This window comes from Hemicordylus capensis, chromosome 12 (assembly GCF_027244095.1).
Source record: "Hemicordylus capensis ecotype Gifberg chromosome 12, rHemCap1.1.pri, whole genome shotgun sequence".
In the NCBI taxonomy this organism is placed as follows: domain Eukaryota; kingdom Metazoa; phylum Chordata; class Lepidosauria; order Squamata; family Cordylidae; genus Hemicordylus; species Hemicordylus capensis.
The window spans coordinates 10,326,209-10,345,198 of NC_069668.1; the positions used below are offsets into that span (position 1 = coordinate 10,326,209).

At 52.1% G+C, this 18,990-nt stretch overlaps 1 protein-coding gene across 6 annotated transcripts; it reads left to right on the top strand.

Moving 5' to 3' along the window:
- The first annotated feature begins 345 nt into the window (after positions 1-345).
- LOC128335803 (pinopsin-like) lies at positions 346-16,806 on the top strand. 6 transcript variants are annotated; one of them, XM_053274499.1, is made up of 8 exons: positions 346-713; positions 1,666-1,848; positions 1,997-2,142; positions 3,524-3,763; positions 8,132-8,235; positions 9,411-9,541; positions 11,647-11,748; positions 14,626-16,806. In XM_053274499.1, exons 1-6 carry the CDS (start codon positions 362-364, stop codon positions 9,439-9,441), a joined length of 1,056 nt encoding a protein of 351 aa, XP_053130474.1. In that variant the 5' UTR covers positions 346-361; the 3' UTR covers positions 9,442-9,541; positions 11,647-11,748; positions 14,626-16,806. The 6 variants fall into 6 exon arrangements, with proteins under 6 accessions (XP_053130474.1, XP_053130475.1, XP_053130476.1 ...); XM_053274500.1 differs by having other exon boundaries at positions 8,132-8,219; XM_053274501.1 differs by lacking the exon at positions 1,997-2,142.
- The last annotated feature ends 2,184 nt before the right edge of the window (positions 16,807-18,990 follow it).

The window sequence follows — 18,990 nt, forward strand, 5'->3', positions numbered from 1 at the left end:
GTTGCCAAGGATGAGGGCGGCTGTAGCCTGGCCTCCGCAGGAGGGGCCCTCCCTCCAGCAGGACTGCCTCGTCATCAGGATGGGGGATAATCTCCTGCTGCAGGCGTTTTCTCCAATTTAGCCAAGTGACAGAGCCAGGTGCGCTCGGCCATTCACTGCAAGGGGGCGGCTGGCGCCCCTCCAGGCCGTACGCAAGCCGGGTCTTGGCTTGATCTGCTTTTCGAGTGGAGAGCTGATTAGCGAGCCCTGGGCTTAAGGAGGCTTAAGGGCGGATTGGGGGTGGGCTCCCCAAGCCCTGGGGTCTTATAAAGGTCCCTCCGGATGGGATTCCTGCCCGGCACTGGTCTGCCCTGAAGCAGCAATGCACGCTTTGGGGGCAGCCCCACTGGGCGTGAGCAACGGGACCCCCCCTGGCCCCTTTGACGGGCCGCAGTGGCCCCACCTGGCCCCCTGGGGCGCCTACGCCGCGGTGGCCGTCCTCATGGGGCTGGTGGTGGTCGCGGCTTCCGTGGCCAATGGCCTGGTCCTCGTGGTCTCCGCCCAGTACAAGAAGCTGCGCTCGCCGCTGAATTACATCCTGGTGAATCTGGCCGTGGCCGACCTCCTGGTCACCTTCTTCGGGAGCACCGTCAGCTTCGCCAACAACGTCCGGGGCTTCTTCGTCTTGGGCCGGGTGGTGTGCGAGTTGGAAGGCTTCTTGGTCTCCTTAACAGGTAAGGCTGGCCCGCCGGGCCCGGGAGGGCGGCGCCCAAGCCGCTGACCCTTGGCTCTGGGCAAAAACGGGCTGCAGTTGGACCCTCCTCCTTTGGGGCCAGGGAGAAAGAAAGGGGCGAGGACACCGGCAACTCTCCCATTTTTAGCAGAGAGGCCTGGACAGAAATCATGATGAGCATCCGTCCCCAGAGCTGGCACCGAGGGCCAAAATGCTTGGCCCTGGCTCTCCATCCATCCATCCATCCATCCATCCATCCATATCTATCTATCCATCCGCTGCCCCATCCAAAGGCTCTGAGTGGTGTACAACGAGGTTAAAAAGGCATAAAACCACACACCATTTTAAACAGTGCTCAAAACAATCGAAAAACAATTCAAAACCATTTAAATCCAGTTAAAATTGGTTTCCATGGAGAGGAGAGCTGGTCTGGTGGTAGCAAGCGTGACTTGTCCCCTGAGCTAAGCAGGGTCCACCCTGGTTGCATATGAAGGGGAGACTAGAAGTGTGAGCCCTGGAAGAGATTCCCCTCAGGGGATAAATGGGGCCACTCTGGGAAGAGCATCTAGCTTCCCAGTTCCCTCCCTGGCAGCATCTCCAAGATTGGGCTGAGAGAGACTCCTGCCTGCAGCCTTGGAGAAAGTGCTGCCAGTCTGTGAAGATAATAACTGAGCTAGATAGACCAAGGGCCTGACTCAGTAGACGGCAGCTTCCTGTGTTCCTATGAACCCAGTTTCTTTCTATCTATCTATCTATCTATCTATCTATCTATCTATCTATCTATCTATCTGAGAGATGAGAACCAGGGGCCAGGGTTGCTTCATTGCGATCTCTTCCGACACAACATACAGTTGGATCTATTTGTATAAACCGTCTTCCTCGATGACTGAAAGTTCCTCAGTCAGCCCTTCCTGAAAGCGGCACCCCGGCCCATTCTGGGCGTCTCTTTGCAGGGGTCGTGGGGCTGTGGTCCCTGGCCATCCTGGCCTTTGAGAGGTACCTGGTCATCTGCAAACCGGTGGGAGATTTCCGCTTCCAGCAGAGGCACGCCGTGACGGGCTGCGTGTTCACCTGGGTGTGGGCGCTGGCCTGGACGGTGCCCCCACTTTGGGGTTGGAGCAGCTACGTCCCTGAAGGTAAGGAGAACGGGGGGCTGACGGGGGCTGGAGTCCAGCAACTTATGGGGCCCGTGCTCTGTCCCACAGAGACCCACCTGGAAGGCCTCCCTCCCGCCTCCCCTGCATTTCTGAATGCATTTCCCCCCCCCCCCCGCTTGATTCCCAGGCCTTCGGACGTCCTGCGGCCCCAACTGGTACACCGGGGGCAGCCTCAACAACAGCTACATCCTGGCCTTGTTTGTGACGTGCTTTGCCATGCCTCTCAGTATGATCCTCTTCTCCTATGCCAGCCTGCTCATGACGCTGCGAGGGGTGAGTTCCGGGGGTGGGGGGGAATGTGTGGGGCACAAGGCATGCGAATCACGATTCGGCTGCGGGAAAGGTGTGCCGACATACGTAGAGGGTGGTGCCCACCAGTGTCCCCTCTCACAGGGATTCCCAGGTGTTGTGGACTGCAACTCCCAGAATCCTCAGCGGCAATACCTTTTGCTTGGGGATTCTGGGAGTTGTAGTCCACAACATCTGGGATTCACTATTAGAGGGGGCACGGGGGCCTGCCAGGATTCGCGCTCTGGAGACGAGGATGGGGCCTCGACTCCTTCGCCCCATGGAGGGTCCCCAAGAGGTTACCGCCTGCACACGGAGCGTGCCGATAACGGTGGTTGGACCCGATTCACATCTGGATCGGATGTGTCAGCGCTTGACATAATGGCCTCTACGCCACCCACCCCGCCTCCACCGATGAGCCCATGTGGTCCAAAGATGTAAGCAGGGTGGGTCGTCTTCTCCTTTTGATTTCTGCTGACAGAGTTCCATCTGCTTTTGCTATTGGCAGGAGCCTAGGTGCAGCGGGGAAGCAACCTGCCTAGAGAGCAAGAGGTTGCCGGTTCGGATCCCCGCTGGTCTGTTTCCCAGACTGTGGGAAACTCCTGTATCAGGCAGCAGCGATCTAGGAAGGTGCTGAAAGGCATCATCTTATTCTGCGCGGGAGATGGCAATGGTCAACCCCTCCTGCGTCCTACCAAAGACACCACGAGTCGACACCGACTCGACACGGCACAATCTTTCCTTTCCGTCACGAGCCTAGGGGACTGCACAAGCATGGAGCCACCTAAGCCACTGCCTACTGAGTCAGGCCTTGGGCCCGTCCAGCTCAGTGCTGTCAGCACTGAATGGCAGCAGCTTGCCAGCCGGGTCTCAGGCGCAGGAGTTTCTCCCAGCGCGGCCTGCAGATGCTGCCAGAGACTGAACCTACAGCCTCCTGCAAGCAAAGCAGATACTTAGACATCACAGGATGGCATCATAGCCCCAAGTTCCGCCCCCACCCCCTTTGCAAAGCTGTTAAGGATGCTCTTCCCCTGGGGGGTCCTTTCCATTTTAAGGGCCTCGTTGCCGATGGGGCTGGGCCAGAGGACTCAGCAACAAGGCACTTTTTCAAAGTGCCGATTCTCTTACCTTGAGCAGGGGGAGAGCAACTGGCCCTCTCCATCCCCAGCACAGCATCCCTCCAGTGGCTGTGGCTGGGGTTTCTTTTGGAGGTGGTGACAGGGACAGGGAGCCCTCTTTATCCATTTGTTGTTTCTCCCTGTAAACCGCTTTGGGTTTCCATAGGTCGGTTGGATTTTTTTGGGCGGGCGGTGGGGGTCGGTTGCGAAGCGGTCTCTAACTACTGGCCGTACTTGTCTTCCCCAAGGTGGCCGCACAGCAGAAGCAGCTGGAGACCACTCAGCGGGCGGAGAGGGAGGTGACCCGGATGGTCGTCACCATGGTGCTGGCCTTCCTGGTGTGCTGGCTGCCCTATGCCACTTTTGCCCTGGTGGTGGCCACCAGCCAAGACCTCCGCATCCAGCCCTCCCTGGCCTCTCTGCCTTCCTACTTCTCCAAGACCGCCACCGTCTACAACCCCGTCATTTATGTCTTCATGAACAAGCAGGTAAGTGAGTGCCTTGGGCCCCCTGGGAAAAGGACGAGTCCCCTCACTTAAGGGTAGCCCTGCCGGATCCGGGCTGGTGGCCACCACCACACCCAGTGGCAGAGAATTCCACAGGTTAATGATGCACTGTGATGCATAATTGGAGAAAGAAAGAAAAATCCTTCCTTTTGTTGGTCCTAAAATTCTCGGCCTCCCGTTTCACGGGATAGCCCATCAGACGGCCTCAAAATGAAAGTGCCTCTGAAGATGCCTCTAAATGCCAGTTGCAGGGGAGCAACAGCAGGAGAGAGGGCCTGCCCTCCCACACGTGGGCTACCCAGAGGCCTCTGGTGGGCCACTGCGGGAAACAGGAGGCTGGACTAGATGGGCCTCCTTGGGCCTGATCCAGCTGGGCTGCTCTTATGACCTCTGGTTGCAGTGTCAGGAGAAAGATTTCAGTCCACTCTCTCTCTGCTCTGTGCATAATTGGATACACCTCGATCATGTCTCCCCGTAGTCGCCTCTTTTACCAAGTAAAAAGCCCCAGATGCTGTAGCCTAGCCTCATAAGGAAGCTGCTCCAGGCCCCTGATCACCTGGGTTGCCCTCTTCTGCACCTTTCCCAGTTCTACAGTATCCTTCTTAAGATACGGTGACCAGAATTGTACACAGTACTCCAGGTGTGGCCGCACCATAGATTTGTATAAGGGCATTCTAATAGTGGCGTTTTTATCTTCAATCCCCCTCCTAATGATCCCCGGCATGGAATTGGCCTTTTTCACAGCTGAGTCGACACTTTCACCACAACCTTAAGATCCCTGTCGTGATCAGCCACTGACAACTCACACCCCATGTGAAGTTGGTGTAACCGGCCCCTTCTTGTGAACTCAGGCCAAACTGAATCTTGTCCAATCTCGTGGAATCCGATTGTCTAGATTTCCCCACTCAGTTCTCACTTTCTTGCCCCAGTTTCGCGGCTGCCTCCTGAGCACCATCAGTTGTGGGCGCCAACCACGGGCCTCACAGGAGACGACACCAGCTGCGATCAGCCTGCCCCGGCATCTCCCTTCAGCTTCAGAGGGGAGTGGGAATAAGGTGACCCCTTCGTAGCCACGCCGACGGACAGGCCTGCTCGCTTCAGAAAGCTGGGGTCTGGTTTCCTTTCCCTGGATTGCCCCGTGAACGAATTTGCAGATTTAGGATACAGAATCCCAAGGAAGCGGGTACAAGGCCTTCTGTTAGATGCACATCTGCTGGAGAGGGAAAACCCGTGAACGCCCTATTGGTTAGTTTTTCTAGCTCGTGATTCACCTGTATGCCATTTTTTACTGATGTTTGTAAAGGAGTAGTCAAACCATTCTGCCTAGTGGCAACAGCAGGATCATCCCTCCCCATAAGGGATGTTGGTGATGTTATGGGCATTAGCCAAAAGGTCCTGACTGCAACCAACTTCTTCCCGGTTCATGCTTGGCCACACTGAATTCTGGTTTAGGAAGGAGCATAGGAAGCCCTTCCTAAGGGAAGGAGAGCTGGCCTTGTGGTAGCAAGCATGACTTGTCTCCTTAGCTAAGCAGAGTCTGCCCTGCTTTGCATTTGAATGGGAGACAACATGTTTGAGCACTGTACGATATCCCCCTTAGGGGATGGAGCTGCTCTGGGATGAGCATCTAGGTTCCAAGTTCCCTCCCTGGCAGCATTTCCATCGTAGGGCTGAGAGAGATTCCTGCCTGCAACCTTGGAGCAGCCGCTGCCAGTCTGTGAAGACAATACTGAGCTACGTGGACCAAGGGTCTGACTCAGTATATGGCAACTTCTTGTGTCCCTATGTAAACTGCCTTCTCGGTCCATCAGGTGGGCAACCTTCGGCCCTCCAGCTGTTGTTGTTGTTGTTGTTGTTTATTTGATTTCTATACCGCCCTTCCAAAAACGGCTCAGGGCACTTTACACAGAGAAATGATAGATAAACAAAGATGGCTCCCTGTCCCCAAAGGGCTCACATTCTAAAAAGAAACACAAGACAGACACCAGCCACAGTCACTGGAAGGATGCTGTGCTGGGGGTGAATCGGGCCAGTTACTCTCCCCCTGCTCAATAAAGAGAATTGCCACGTTAAAAGGGGCCTCTTTGCCCAGTTAGCAGGGGTGAACTGCAACTCCTGTCACCCCCAGCCACAATAAACTGTAGCAGGTGGTGATGGGAGTTGTAGTCCAGCAACATCTGGAGCACCACCTGTGGGGGACCCCAGATCTGTAGTGCTGTAGCCATTGTGTGCATTCCAGCTTTTATTTCTCTGTCCACTTGGCATATTTATTTTCATGTTTCCCCTCCACTTTGTGATTATGAGTCCCAACATTCGGACAAGTATGGTGAGGTCCCTGGGGAAACGGGCATCGCTGCTGTTAAATGACGAGGTTGTCATTTGGCTTTAAAATTGCACATTGCGGGGTTAATGAGCTCCGTTCGCAGCTGAAAGGCCCTCATTGCTTGGGGAAGAGAAAGGCTGATTTCTCTTGCGTTGATCTGGAGACCGGAAGGGTCTCCACCAAGGAGAGAAGAACCCAATATACTGTGTTAACACGTGTGTTTGTGTGTGTGTGACTCCCCAGTTTGGGGCTGGGGGAGTTAATGCCATTTATATTGTTAAAGATAAAATTTTGCCGTCAAGTCAGTTCCAACTCCTGGCACCCACAGAGCCCTGTGGTTGTCTTTGGTAGAATACAGGAGGGGTTAACCATGGCTTCCTCCCGCACAGGATGAGACGATGCCTTTCAGCATCTTCCTAGATCACTGCTGCCCGATATACATACCAGCAGGGATTTGAACCGGCAACCTTCTACTTGTTAGTCACGCATATCCCCACTGCGCCATTACAGATACATTATTTTGAAATGTATTACGAGCAGTGACAAGGCAGACCAGTTGGGATGGTAAACATAATTTTACTACAGTTTTTTTTTTTTGGACAAATTAAGCATACATCTTTTCCTAAGGATATATATTTTGTGTTATTGTTTGTGTGTGTGTGTGTGTGTGTGTGTGTTTTCCCCCTTTATTTTTCTCCTGTGTTGGTTGTATCTTTTTATATTTAAGGGATTTACTCATTTTTCAGTTCTACTCGCATATATTACTGCTGCCCGTGATCATGTTTTATGCATTGTTGTAATCTCATTGCAATAAAGGAAAAGGGAAAAAAGTGTCCATTCTCTCTCCAGCCAGGGGGTATAATTAATACATTACCAGGGTGTCAGGATAAATCACAAAGGGGCTGGAACTTGTGGTTGGGAGCCAGCTGTCCCTGTCCCATGGATTCCCAGATGTGGTGGACTACAAAATCCCATCAGGGATGCTGGGAGTTGTAGTCAACGTTTATCATCTCCGTGGCTCTGTGGTTGCAGACCCCAGCCCTGAAGGGGTTCTCAATGAGTGGCAAGCCCGATGTCCACGTTGTCGTCATTAATAAAGTGTTCCCCTGAGCCATTTTGGAAGGACGGTGTAAAAATCAAATAAATAAATAAATAAAATCGAGGATGCCTGGAGCCCAGTGTGGGTCACTGTATGAGATGGTATGAAGGGCTGTATCTTATGCTCTAGTAAAGGCCCCCACATGCAGGGGGCTGCTCCAGAAGAGATCCCCATGTTCTCGAGCACTCTGGAACCCAGCCACCTTAGAACGCAGGCTTTTGGTCGTCATTGCGTCCATCCACCTTGCTGCTGGTCGTCCTCTTCTTCTCTTTCCTTTCATTTTCCCCAGCATTAGGGACCTCTCAAGGGAGCTGGGTCCTCACATCATGTGTCCAAAGTAGGATAGTTTGAGACTGGGCATTTGTGCCTCGAGTGAGAATTCTGGATTGATTTCTTCTGTAATCCATCGGTTTATTTTCCTGGCTGTCCACAGTCTCCTCAAAAGTCTTCTCCAGCACCCAAGTTCAAAAGTGTCCATTCTTTTTCTACCTTGCTTCTTCGCATCCATTGAGTGTCATGGGAAAAACCATGGTCCAAACAATTCTAATCTTTGCACCAATAGATGTGGGTAAATCAGAAAGGGTTTTTAAAAAATAAATTCTAATAGTTCAATAAAGTTCTCCCAGATTTCTGACCATTTATCCAGTTTGTTGACTTGGATGAGGCCCCATTTTTCATGTGTCACTAACCCAAGCAGGTCACGCCCCCATTCCTCACTCCTGGGGGGAGTGGGAGATCCAAACTGCCGCCGTATTAATCTCACGGCGACCAGTAAGCCATGGTTTAGGACCTGATTCTAGTCCCCACTCAGTTGGGATATACCCCAGTTCTGCATTCTCAGATCCTTCGGTGCAAGAGATGAATCCATCACTAAGTTGATACGCATAATAACCTCTCACCGGAATCCTGTCTTCTCTCCGTCTGTCAGAACCACCACACAGCCCAGAGTCGTCCAGAAGCGGAGGGGCTCCTCGGAGGACCAGTTCCGTGCAGATCTGCCACTTCCAGCTTGAGAGGTCCGGCTCCCTACAGGCAAGAGAGCATCACTTGCCCAGCCTCCTGCTTAGAGTGGCAGCTTAAAGGCTCATTGGGAGGCGAGAGGGTTGGGCAAGTCGTTGTTTCTACAGTGGGTTATCTGGGGGTTGGAGGCGCTTGGAGGAACCTCCAAGGCTAGCAAAGAAATGCCGCCACGGAGCGGGTTCTGTCTGGGTCCCCCCTTTCATCCAAAAAGAAGGGTTGGACAATAGTGACGAGCAAAATGAATAGGAGTCGGACCGGATGGGCACCCAGAGGGCCTCCTGCCTCTTTTTCGTTCTCTTTATCTGAACCGCCCAGAGCCATCTGCATGAGGCGATATACAAATTGGGTCAATAAGTGGGCCTCGGAGTTGTCCAGTTTTGGCCCCCCTGCAGAGGTTGGGCTGCAACTCCCATTGTCATCCCAACGATTGGCCCCCACAGGGGCTGGGGGTGATGGGATCTGTAGTCCACGAGCCGCCCCAGGGCCCGCGTTGTGCAGACACCCACGTGTGCATGCCCTCCGACCCCTCTGCAGTGTGGCTTGGCAGCAGGGAGAGGTCTCCAGCCCGCCTCCTCCCGTCCCCTGAGCACGACTCTGTGGCCAGAGCGGATCCCCTCCCGAAGAGCTGCTCGTGCCTCTCTCCCTGGGAGGGGCTGCTTGGACGTGGTGGGATCGTCTCCTCCTTCCGGTGCAAACACTTTGGAGGGGCAGGAGCGCTGTTGGACCCTGGCTCCGTGGATGACCTTGGTGGCCTCTCGTTGCTTCCCACACACCAGGCAAACGCAAAAGGTGATGGACATTGACGAGGACTTTGACACCTGGCTGGGTGAGGGTTCGAGCCGGTTTGCATTGCCATGCTTCTTGGTCCTCTTTCAAGTGTGGGCTATGACCTTCCAAGCCACACACTGTCTGGGTGCACAGCACAGTTGAAGGGACACTTTCTCTCCTCCGGGTCTTCCCAGCTGCACTGGGCATGCCTTGTGGAAGGTTCCTCCCCCTCAGAAGGCCCAGCAGTCTTGGCTACTTGAAACTCCGCCTTCTCAACCCTGGCACCTGGGATTGCCCCTCCCTGTAGGCCTGGTGGCCCAAGTTCCTGGACAAGGAGCGCAAAACATGTCCTGGGCTTGCCTGGCAAGGAGGAGCCATCCTCGGACCTGCCTGGCTAACCAGCTCTCTCCTGGATCTAGATTGCAGCCGCCGCTCCTGCTGGGGGCCTGATTACAAGAAGCCCTGAAGAGGCATGAGTGGAGGCACCTGGAACCCAGGCCTGAGGACACCTGCTGGGCTGCCCATCTTCCCATGGATGCACCTGGCCACAGTGAGTCAAGAGCACTGGTCTGGTGGGAGCAAGCCTGACTTCTCCCCTTAGCTAAGCAGAGTCTGCCCTGGTTGCACATGAATGGGAGACGAGAAGTGTGAGCACTGGAAGAGATTCCCCTTAAGGGGTAAATGGAGCCGCTCTGGGAAGAGCAAGAAGGTTCCAAGTTCCCTCCCTGGCAGCATCTCCAAGAGAGGGCTGAGAGTGACTCCTGCCTGCCACCTGGGAGAAGCCGCTGCCAGTCAGTGTAGAGTAGACAATCCTGAGCTAGATGGACCAAGGGTCTGACTCAGTATATATGGCAGCTTCCTATGTTCCTATGAGCGGGTGTGTCCATGTGTATGGGATTGTTTTGGTGGAAAGGAACCATGGTGGCACTGTTTGCATTCTGGGGGGGTTTAGTAACCCCTGCTAACTGAGCAAAGAGGTGCCTTTTCAAGTGGCGATTCTCTTAGGTTTAGCAGGGGGAGAGCAACTGGCCCTCTCCATCCCCAGCACAGCATCCCTCCAGTGGCTGTGGCTGGTGTCTGTCTTGTGTTTCTTTTGGACTGTGAGCCCTTTGGGGACAGGGGACCCTCTTATTCATGCGTTATTTATTTTTCTAGGTAGACCCCTTTGAGAACTTGGGTTGAAGGGCAGTATATAAATATTTGTCACCGTTGTAGTGGTAGTATTTGCATTCAGACCAGAGGGGCATTGTCCCCGTGAGACCTGCATTCAGGGCTGGGTGGGGTGGGGGGAACCCCCAAAGATTCCAGGCAGTCTCTTGTTCAGTGCAAAGCTGAAGCCAGTACACACACACGCGCGTGCGTGATAGGATTTTATTTATTGTTTGTTTGTTTGTTTGATTTATATACCGCCTCTCCAAAAATGGCTCAGGGTAGTTCACAACAAATGAAAACAATTAAAAACGATTATGAAACCGTTAAAATCATCTAAACATGAAAAACATTAACATTAAAATTTAAAACCAACATTAAAAATTTAAGCCATGCAAAGCCAGGGTGAATAAATGCATCTTCAGCGCCTTTTTCAACGTTGCCAGAGACGGAGAGGCTCTTGTTCCAACAGGGAGCGTGTTCCAAAGTCCAGGGGCCGCAACAGAGAAGGCCCGTCCCCGAGTAGCCGCCAACCGCAGGCGAACCTCTCCAGATGATCTCAGCAGGCGGTGGGGCTCCTGGCCCAGTGCGGAGTCAGCAGCAAGCGCCTCTCCAGCCAAGCCTGGCTGCTACACTGAGCAAGCACCTGCCTGGCTTCTCGGTGGGGCAGGGGGTCTGTTGCGGCTTCGTTGGGGGTTCCTAGCTTGCAAGCAAGGCAACTGCTTGCAAGCAGCCCCTGCCTCGAGCCATGGCCCAAATGGAGGGCCAGCTCCTTGCACAGCTTTTAGGGAAACAAATCCCCTAAAGTGTAAAGCTTGATGCCCTTTGCTTTGTCCACCTTGCTGCCCCCGCAGACCTTATCACTGTCGTCGTCTTCTCCTCCCATTTAAGGCAAGCGGGTTTTGTCTAGAACCACCTTCTTGCATGCCTGGCCGCGTGCTTCTCTGGGGCAAGCCTGTGAGTCCTTTCAGAGCTCCGCCCTGCCCCGGAGGGCTTGCTCTTGGGTCTTCCCAGGCTGCCTCTGTCCCCCTCTTCCCTTCCGGTCCCGATGAGGGTTTGCAGATGCTGCCCTTGATGGGAGAGAGCTGGCTTGAGGAGCACCTTCCTAGTGCTGCCTGCTGCCTGGCAGGGGGTTGGGGCTAAGTCCCTGCAGGGTGGAGATCCTTTCAGGGCCTCTCTTCCTGGCCTAAGATGAGGAGTTGGGTAGGGTAGAGAGGAATCGGGTGCAGCTGCGAGCCCATTTGGAGCAGCCGGGTTCTCAGGAGAAGTGCTGGTCTCTTCTGTTACGTTTGTAGAAGGCAACCCCTGTCTTGTTCGTGTTGAACAAGACGTGTTCAGCCTGATGTTGTTCATGGAGCTGCTGATTTGTAGAGTTCCACAGACTGAGTTTTGCCAGCTGTTTGGGCGGCATTGGGTGAGTTTGTTTTGCCCTGGTGTGTGTCTCTTAAAATGAGAGGGTTTTTCTACCTGTGACTAAGCTCTTCTGTCTGTGTGTTTACGCTTCAGGACATGAGCGTAGCAGCCCTGCGGGATCAGGCCCAAGGAGGCCCATCGAGCCCAGCACCCAGTGGCCCACCAGGATGCCTCGGGGGAGCCCACAGGCAAGAGGTACGTGCATGCCGTCTGCTGCTGCTGCTGTTGCTCCCCTGCAATTGGGATGGAGAGGCATCGTGCCTCTGAGGCTGGAGGTGGCCCACAGCCACCAGACCAGTAGCCATGGATAGCCCTGTCCCCCATGACTTTCTCTAAGCCCCTTTTCAGGCCATCCCAACTCATAGCCATCACCACATCCCATGGCAAAGAATTCCACAGATCAATGATGTGCTGTGTGAAAAAGGACTTCCTCTTGTCGGTCCTGCATTTCCCGGCCTTCAGTTTCGTGGGGTGACCCCTGGGTCTCGTGTTGCGAGAGAGGGAGAGCAATGTCTCTCTGTCCACTCCAGGCATGGTTGTATCCACCTCCATGGTGTCTCCCTTTAGTCGCCTCTTTTCCACGGTCAGGAGCCCCAGATGCTGAAGCCTCGCCTCGCCGGGCCCCCGATCCTTTTGCTTCCGCTCAGGACTCGAGAGGAGGCCGCTGGGATCAGGCGCTTGGCAAGATGCAGGGGTTCCCCATGGGCTGTGGAGCCTCCCTGGGCTGCCTCTCGAGTGGGACTGCTCTGGCATCATCGTCCGTACTCTAGCCATGCTCTTAGGTGGGCTCCTGGCCAGCTTGTTGGTGTGTCTTAATACCGTAGTTGGGGGTGTGTGTGTGTGTCTCCAGAATGCCTCAGGCAGAAAGGGTTCTGCTGGGCCGGTGACGACCTGAGGGGTGGGTGGGGTCCTCTTGGTTTCTCCAGGGGTGCCGCTTCTGCTCCCTCCGTCTGACCTTCTGGTCCCCAGAGTCAGAAGAGCCAGTGCCGAAAGCTCCTCTCCGGCCGAGCCTGGCTGGCAAGGACCTGAGTGGCCTCTTTGGGGACCCGGAGCGGTTTCAGGGGGGACCCCTGGCAGGAGAGCTTGCCAGGTTCAAGCAGCCCCTCCCTGCCTTGTGGCCTGGTCCCGATCACGCTCCTGGCTCCGCTGTTAAGGAGAAACCGGCCCCCACAGCAAGAGAGTTCCCCTCCTGTTCCTTGGTGGTGGTTCTTGGTGTCAGGCTTGGTTTCTCCCTAGATCTCCTCCCTCCCTCCAGTTCAAGCCAAGCTGGCTTTCTCTGAAGACCTCTGGCTGTTCCCACCACCACCACCACCACCAATATTTATACACCGCTTTTCAACAAACGTTTCCAAAGCGGTTTACATAGAGAAATAACAAACAAATAAACAAGATGGCCCCCTCTCCCCAAAAGGCTCACCGTCTAAAAAGAAACCTAAGACAGACACCAGCAACAGCCCCTGGAGGGATGCTGTGCTGGGGACGGAGAGGGCCAGTTACTCTCCCCCTGCAAAATAAACCCGTGCTAATTGAGCAAAGAGGCACGTTTTTAAAGCGGGGATTCTCTTACATTTAGCAGGGGGAGAGCAGCTGGCCCTCTCCATCCCCAGCACAGCATCCCTCCAGTGGCTCTTGGTGGTGTCTGCCTTATGTTTCTTTTTAAATTGTGAGCCCTTTGGGGACAGGGGGACACCTTGTTTATGTGTGTTTCTTTGTAAACCGCTTTGTGAACTTTGAAGAGCGGGATATAAATCTTGGTCGTCGTAGTAAAGAAAGAATCGCCACGTTAAAAAGGGGCCTCTTTGCCCAGTTTGCAGGCGTTAACTGGTGTTTATTGAAATGCTGAGCAAACGTCCCAAAGCCACCCCCTCAGTTTCTCCACCCGCGTTTCATGCTGGTGGGAAATACAGCACCAGCCCGTGGGGTCTGCAGCCAAAGAGCGGGGTTCAACTTCCCCCCTTGGTCCGGCTTCCCTGGGCAGAGCCCGCCCCTCCTTCTGCCCTGCAGCCTCACTGGGGATGGAGCCGCTCCGGGAAGAGCATCGAGGTGCCCAGTTCCCTCCCTGGCATGTGGTGATGGCTGCTGAGAGGCCGTGCTTTGGCCCCCGAGAGCTGGAGTGTGCTGGAACATCACTCGGTGTCCTGAAGGCTTTGTCCCTGGTGAGGCTGTTCTCTGTGCAGCCGTTCGGAAGAGCCATTCAGAATGTGTCTGACCCACACGCTGCGTAGAGAGAGACTGCCTGCCTGGTTGTGAGGGTGTGTCCATTTGGTCGCTGCATGGCTTGAGTTTTGAGACGGTCCCTCTGTACCAGTGCCTGGGCCTTGCTGGGTTGTATGCTTGTGTCATCAGAGTATGACAGGATCGGGGCGGGGGGGAGATGGCACTGGTGATATTTCTGGCACTAATAGTTAATACTGCAAGACCTGTGAGGGCTATTTTGGCTTTTGAGTTGGAGGGAGAGCTAAACGCGATGTGGAAATCGGTTGGCTTGGTATGTGCCCTGCCCTGGGGACTGGGGCTGACTCCTCCTCGTTGGCAGCCTCGCAGTGGCATAGTGACCCCCGCGAGATGCTTTGGCGTCCTCTCCCTTGTCGCAAACTGAAATCGGCAGGAGAGGGTCTTGTGGGCAGCGATCCCCTGTGAATGGAAGGGCCTTCTGCCGTTTTACTTGGTGGCGTGTCTGTGGCAGCGCTTGGAGGGGTCCTCAAGATCAGGCCTGAGGAGGGGATGCCTCAGAGGGGCAGCCGCGAGCCAGAGCGGCTCACATGCCTCCTGCACTCTCTCCCAGGCCCCGTCTGGTCTGCCGTGACTGGGTGACAGTAAAGAGGCTTGGAGAGAGGCTGGATCTCTCGGGGGTCTCTCTGGATCCGTCTCCGGGTGCCCTTTGCAAGTGGTGAGCAGAGCAGGGGAGCCCCTGGCCCGGCCCGGCCCCAGCACTGCTGCTGCTCTCTCGGATAGGACTTCTTCGAGGGTGGGCCTTTGGGAACAAGCTTTGCCTGCTGTATCAACTGTGTGGGGAATTTGGGTTGAAAAGCACTCAGCGTCACCTCTTCTTTCTCCATGCTCTGGTTCTAGAGGTGATCCCGGCTCTTCCGGATCCGACTCGGTCATGACACAAGGCGGGCGTGTGTGTGTGTGTGTCGGACTGAAGGCTACGCCTGGGAGATGACCGCCATCGACGTGCTCACGGCCAGGTAATGGGAACCTCGCTGTAGACTCGCTGCTACTTCCATTCTGCCCGTCTGGCTATGGCCCTCCACACACAGCGGCAGCGTTGGCAGCTGTGGGAAGACGTCCTTATTCTCAATGGCCACTAGTCGGGAGAGCACAAGAACAGCCCAGCTGGATCAGGCCCAAGGAGACCTCTCTCGTCCAGCATCCGATCTCACACAGTGGCCCACCAGATGCCTCTGCGAAGGCCGCAGGCAAGAGGAGGAGAACATGCCCTCTCTCCGGCTGTTGCTCCGAACACCCTGCTTCAATAGGATAGCTTTCATCTTAGGACGTTAATGGCCAATTGGCCATTTCCTCGAGTGTTAGGTTTACGTAGAAACTGCAACACTTTTTCATCCTCGCAGTGTTCCCTCTAACAGGGATTCCCAGAATCCCCAAGCAAAGGCCATTGTAGCTGGGGATTCGGGGAGTTGTAGTCAATAACATCTGGAAATCCCTGTTAGAGGGAACACTGCTCGCAATATATCTCTCCAGAAAGATAGATATGGGTGGCTTTTTTAGTGTCCCATTTCACAGACATATACAGATCTGTATCTCACATAGGTAGTTTTATTAGATACTCAGTCTTGTATGGTATCATATTGTTTTAATTGTATTTTGATAACGTAGGCCTTTATTTTGGAGCCATAGAAATCTTTGGCTCATGTCTGACCATAACCCTGCTTGCTGCCTGCCTATTTTGGAGTTTTGCTTGTCTGCAAGAACAGTTTGCTGTTAGCATTATGGAACTGTCGTCATACACGCGACTCTGAACAGGGCAATGAAACTTGGGATGAACTCTCGTGTTGAACCTGTTTGTTTTGCATGTATAGCTATGTAATCAATTTGATACTGTTTGAATGGTTGTACTTTATACAAGGGAATCTTCTGTGTGTACTTATTATTTGTAATTAGGTACACACATCAATCGTTGGGGTGTGTGTGTATAGAAGTATAGCTATGACCCTTTGCTTGTGGCGATCAGGCTGCTTTGAAAAAGTACTTTGCTCCCTGTGTTCCGATGAAATTCATTGTACCAGCTCCTTGGCTGACCACAAGGAAAGGAGAAGTAGTGACTGCCCTTGCAGTCTTCGTCCATTAGAGGTACTGAATGTATTGTGTTGTTATTCAATGTTATTGGATGATAATATATTGATGTATTATCCAATGTATTGAATAAGAGGGGATTTTTAATTTATGCTTTTGATCTATACTTCTGACCAGAAGTATGAGTCAAAAACTGGCAGATTAAGATTTTGGGGGAGTCATTTCTTTCTTTTCTTTTTCATCTGTTCCCAAAATGGGGAGGTTAGTCTGGTTTCACTATGTCAATTGGATGTTTGAAGAACATCTATATATACGAGAAATGACCCTTTTGTTTTCAAGAATGACTGCAACCCAGACATGAAACCTGTCTGACATTGATCATCTGATGATGATATCATTGCGCTCTCAATGTAAATTTGCAAAGTGTTGTGATTTATACTCATCCTCTATGACATCTTCCGAATTAATAGTGGGAGGCCTTTTGTTCTATAAAGTAACCTATCAGGATCTACTGTGCATCCCAGACCGCCATCTTGGGAGGTACAAAATAGAAACGGTGTAAGACCATGGAGGGGCTGAGCTAGTTTTTGTTTCCCCTTTTGGTGGGGTGGGGGGAGGAGAGCATTTCATGTGTGTCTTGTCCTGTCTCCCCTTTGGGGAGAGAAAACTTCTCCCCTGTTGTGTCTCCTCTTTTGCGGGGAGAGAACCTTTCTCCTTCTTGAATCTTCTCCCTCTCTTTCTCCTGACTTAGTTGTGGGCTTCAAGCTCTGGCTTTAGTCCATTTGACTTTTATCAGGTCTCGGTTTGAGCTCTATCCTTCGTGCAGCCTCTGCAGGTTGCAGCAACAGGAGTGGTGAGATATCTTGTTCTGTTCAAGGGATTTGAATCTGTGCTTAATATGTCTAGATTGGTAAAATTGGTTTTGTTTGCTTCTGCTAATGTATGCTCTGCTAATTGATTACTAATGTAATTCAAAATAAAAGGGTTATCCTGATAGCTTAGACTGTGTGTTTTCTCTTCTTGGGCACTGGGAAAACCACTGGGTCATGATCCAACAACCCCTACTCCAAACCCCGAGCAGAGGTCTCCCCCCTCCCTCTCCCCAGAGGTGCTGCTTGGCTCAAGAAGAGGATCCCTGCCAGTGTGGACAGCTACAAGAAGAGGTTGCGTCCCAGGCCTCTGATCAGCGATGGAAACACAGATGCCTCCCTCCAGGGTAGAACTGAATCACTGTGACCTTGACTGGTCAAGCGACGACCCCCTAATGTAGAATCCTGTACCATTGCCCCTTTTGACCCATTGCCCCTTTTGACCCATTTCAACTTTGTAACTTTGACCCACTGCCCCTTTGTAACTTTGACCCACTGCCCCTTTGTAACTTTGTAACTTTGACCCACTGCCACTTTGTAACTTTGACCCACTGCCCCATTGTAACTTTGTAACTTTGACACTTTGACACTTTGTAACTTTGACCCACTGCCCCATTGTAACTTTGTAACTTTGACACTTTGTAACTTTGACCCACTGCCCCATTGTAACTTTGTAACTTTGACACTTTGTAACTTTGACCCATCCACCCTTTCACTCTTGTAACTTTGTAACTTTGACCCACTGCCACTTTGTAACTTTGACCCACTGCCCCTTTGTAACTTTGACACTTTGTAACTTTGACCCACTGCCCCATTGTAACTTTGACACTTTGTAACTTTGACCCACTGCCCCATTGTAACTTTGTAACTTTGACACTTTGTAACTTTGACCCACTGCCCCATTGTAACTTTGTAACTTTGACACTTTGACACTTTGTAACTTTGACCCACTGCCCCATTGTAACTTTGTAACTTTGACACTTTGACACTTTGTAACTTTGACCCACTGCCCCATTGTAACTTTGTAACTTTGAAACTTTGACCCACTGCCCCATTGTAACTTTGTAACTTTGACACTTTGACACTTTGAAACTTTGACCCACTGCCCCATTGTAACTTTGTAACTTTGACACTTTGTAACTTTGACCCACTGCCCCATTGTAACTTTGTAACTTTGACACTTTGTAACTTTGACCCACTGCCCCATTGTAACTTTGTAACTTTGACACTTTGTAACTTTGACCCACTGCCCCATTGTAACTTTGTAACTTTGACACTTTGTAACTTTGACCCACTGCCCCATTGTAACTTTGTAACATTGTAACTTTGACACTTTGTAACTTTGACCCACTGCCCCATTGTAACTTTGACACTTTGTAACTTTGACCCACTGCCCCATTGTAACTTTGACCCACTGCCCCATTGTAACTTTGACACTTTGTAACTTTGACCCATCCACCCTTTCACTTTTGTAACTTTGTAACTTTGTAACTTTGTAACTTTGTAACTTTGTAACTTTGTAACTTTGTAACTTTGTAACTTTGTAACTTTGTAACTTTGTAACTTTGTAACTTTGTAACTTTGTAACTTTGTAACTTTGTAACTTTGTAACTTTGTAACTTTGTAACTTTGTAACTTTGTAACTTTGTAACTTTGACACTTTGTAACTTTGACACTTTGACACTTTGACACTTTGACACTTTGACACTTTGACACTTTGACACTTTGACACTTTGACACTTTGACACTTTGACCCACTGCCCCACTGTAACTTTGTAACTTTGTAACTTTGACCCACTGCCCCATTGTAACTTTGTAACTTTGACACTTTGTAACTTTGACCCACTGCCCCATTGTAACTTTGTAACTTTGACACTTTGAAACTTTGACCCACTGCCCCATTGTAACTTTGTAACATTGTAACTTTGACACTTTGTAACTTTGACCCACTGCCCCATTGTAACTTTGTAACTTTGACACTTTGTAACTTTGTAACTTTGACCCACTGCCCCTTTGACCCACTGCCCCTTTGACCCACTGCCCCTTCGACCCACTGCCCCTTCGACCCACTGCCCCTTCGACCCTTTGTAACTTTGCCCCATTGACCCATCCATGGGTTGAGACCGAGAACCCAGTGTGTTTTACCTGTCAGGCTCTTGCCGTGACTGGTCAGAAATGGGCCCTGACTGAAAGATTTAAAAGGCCAAAGGTTCGAAAGAACTGAATCCATATGACCTCGACCGGTCAAGCTTTGACCCCCCCAGCTATCGGACTGAATTGCTATTATTGACCAACAGGTTACTATCTACTT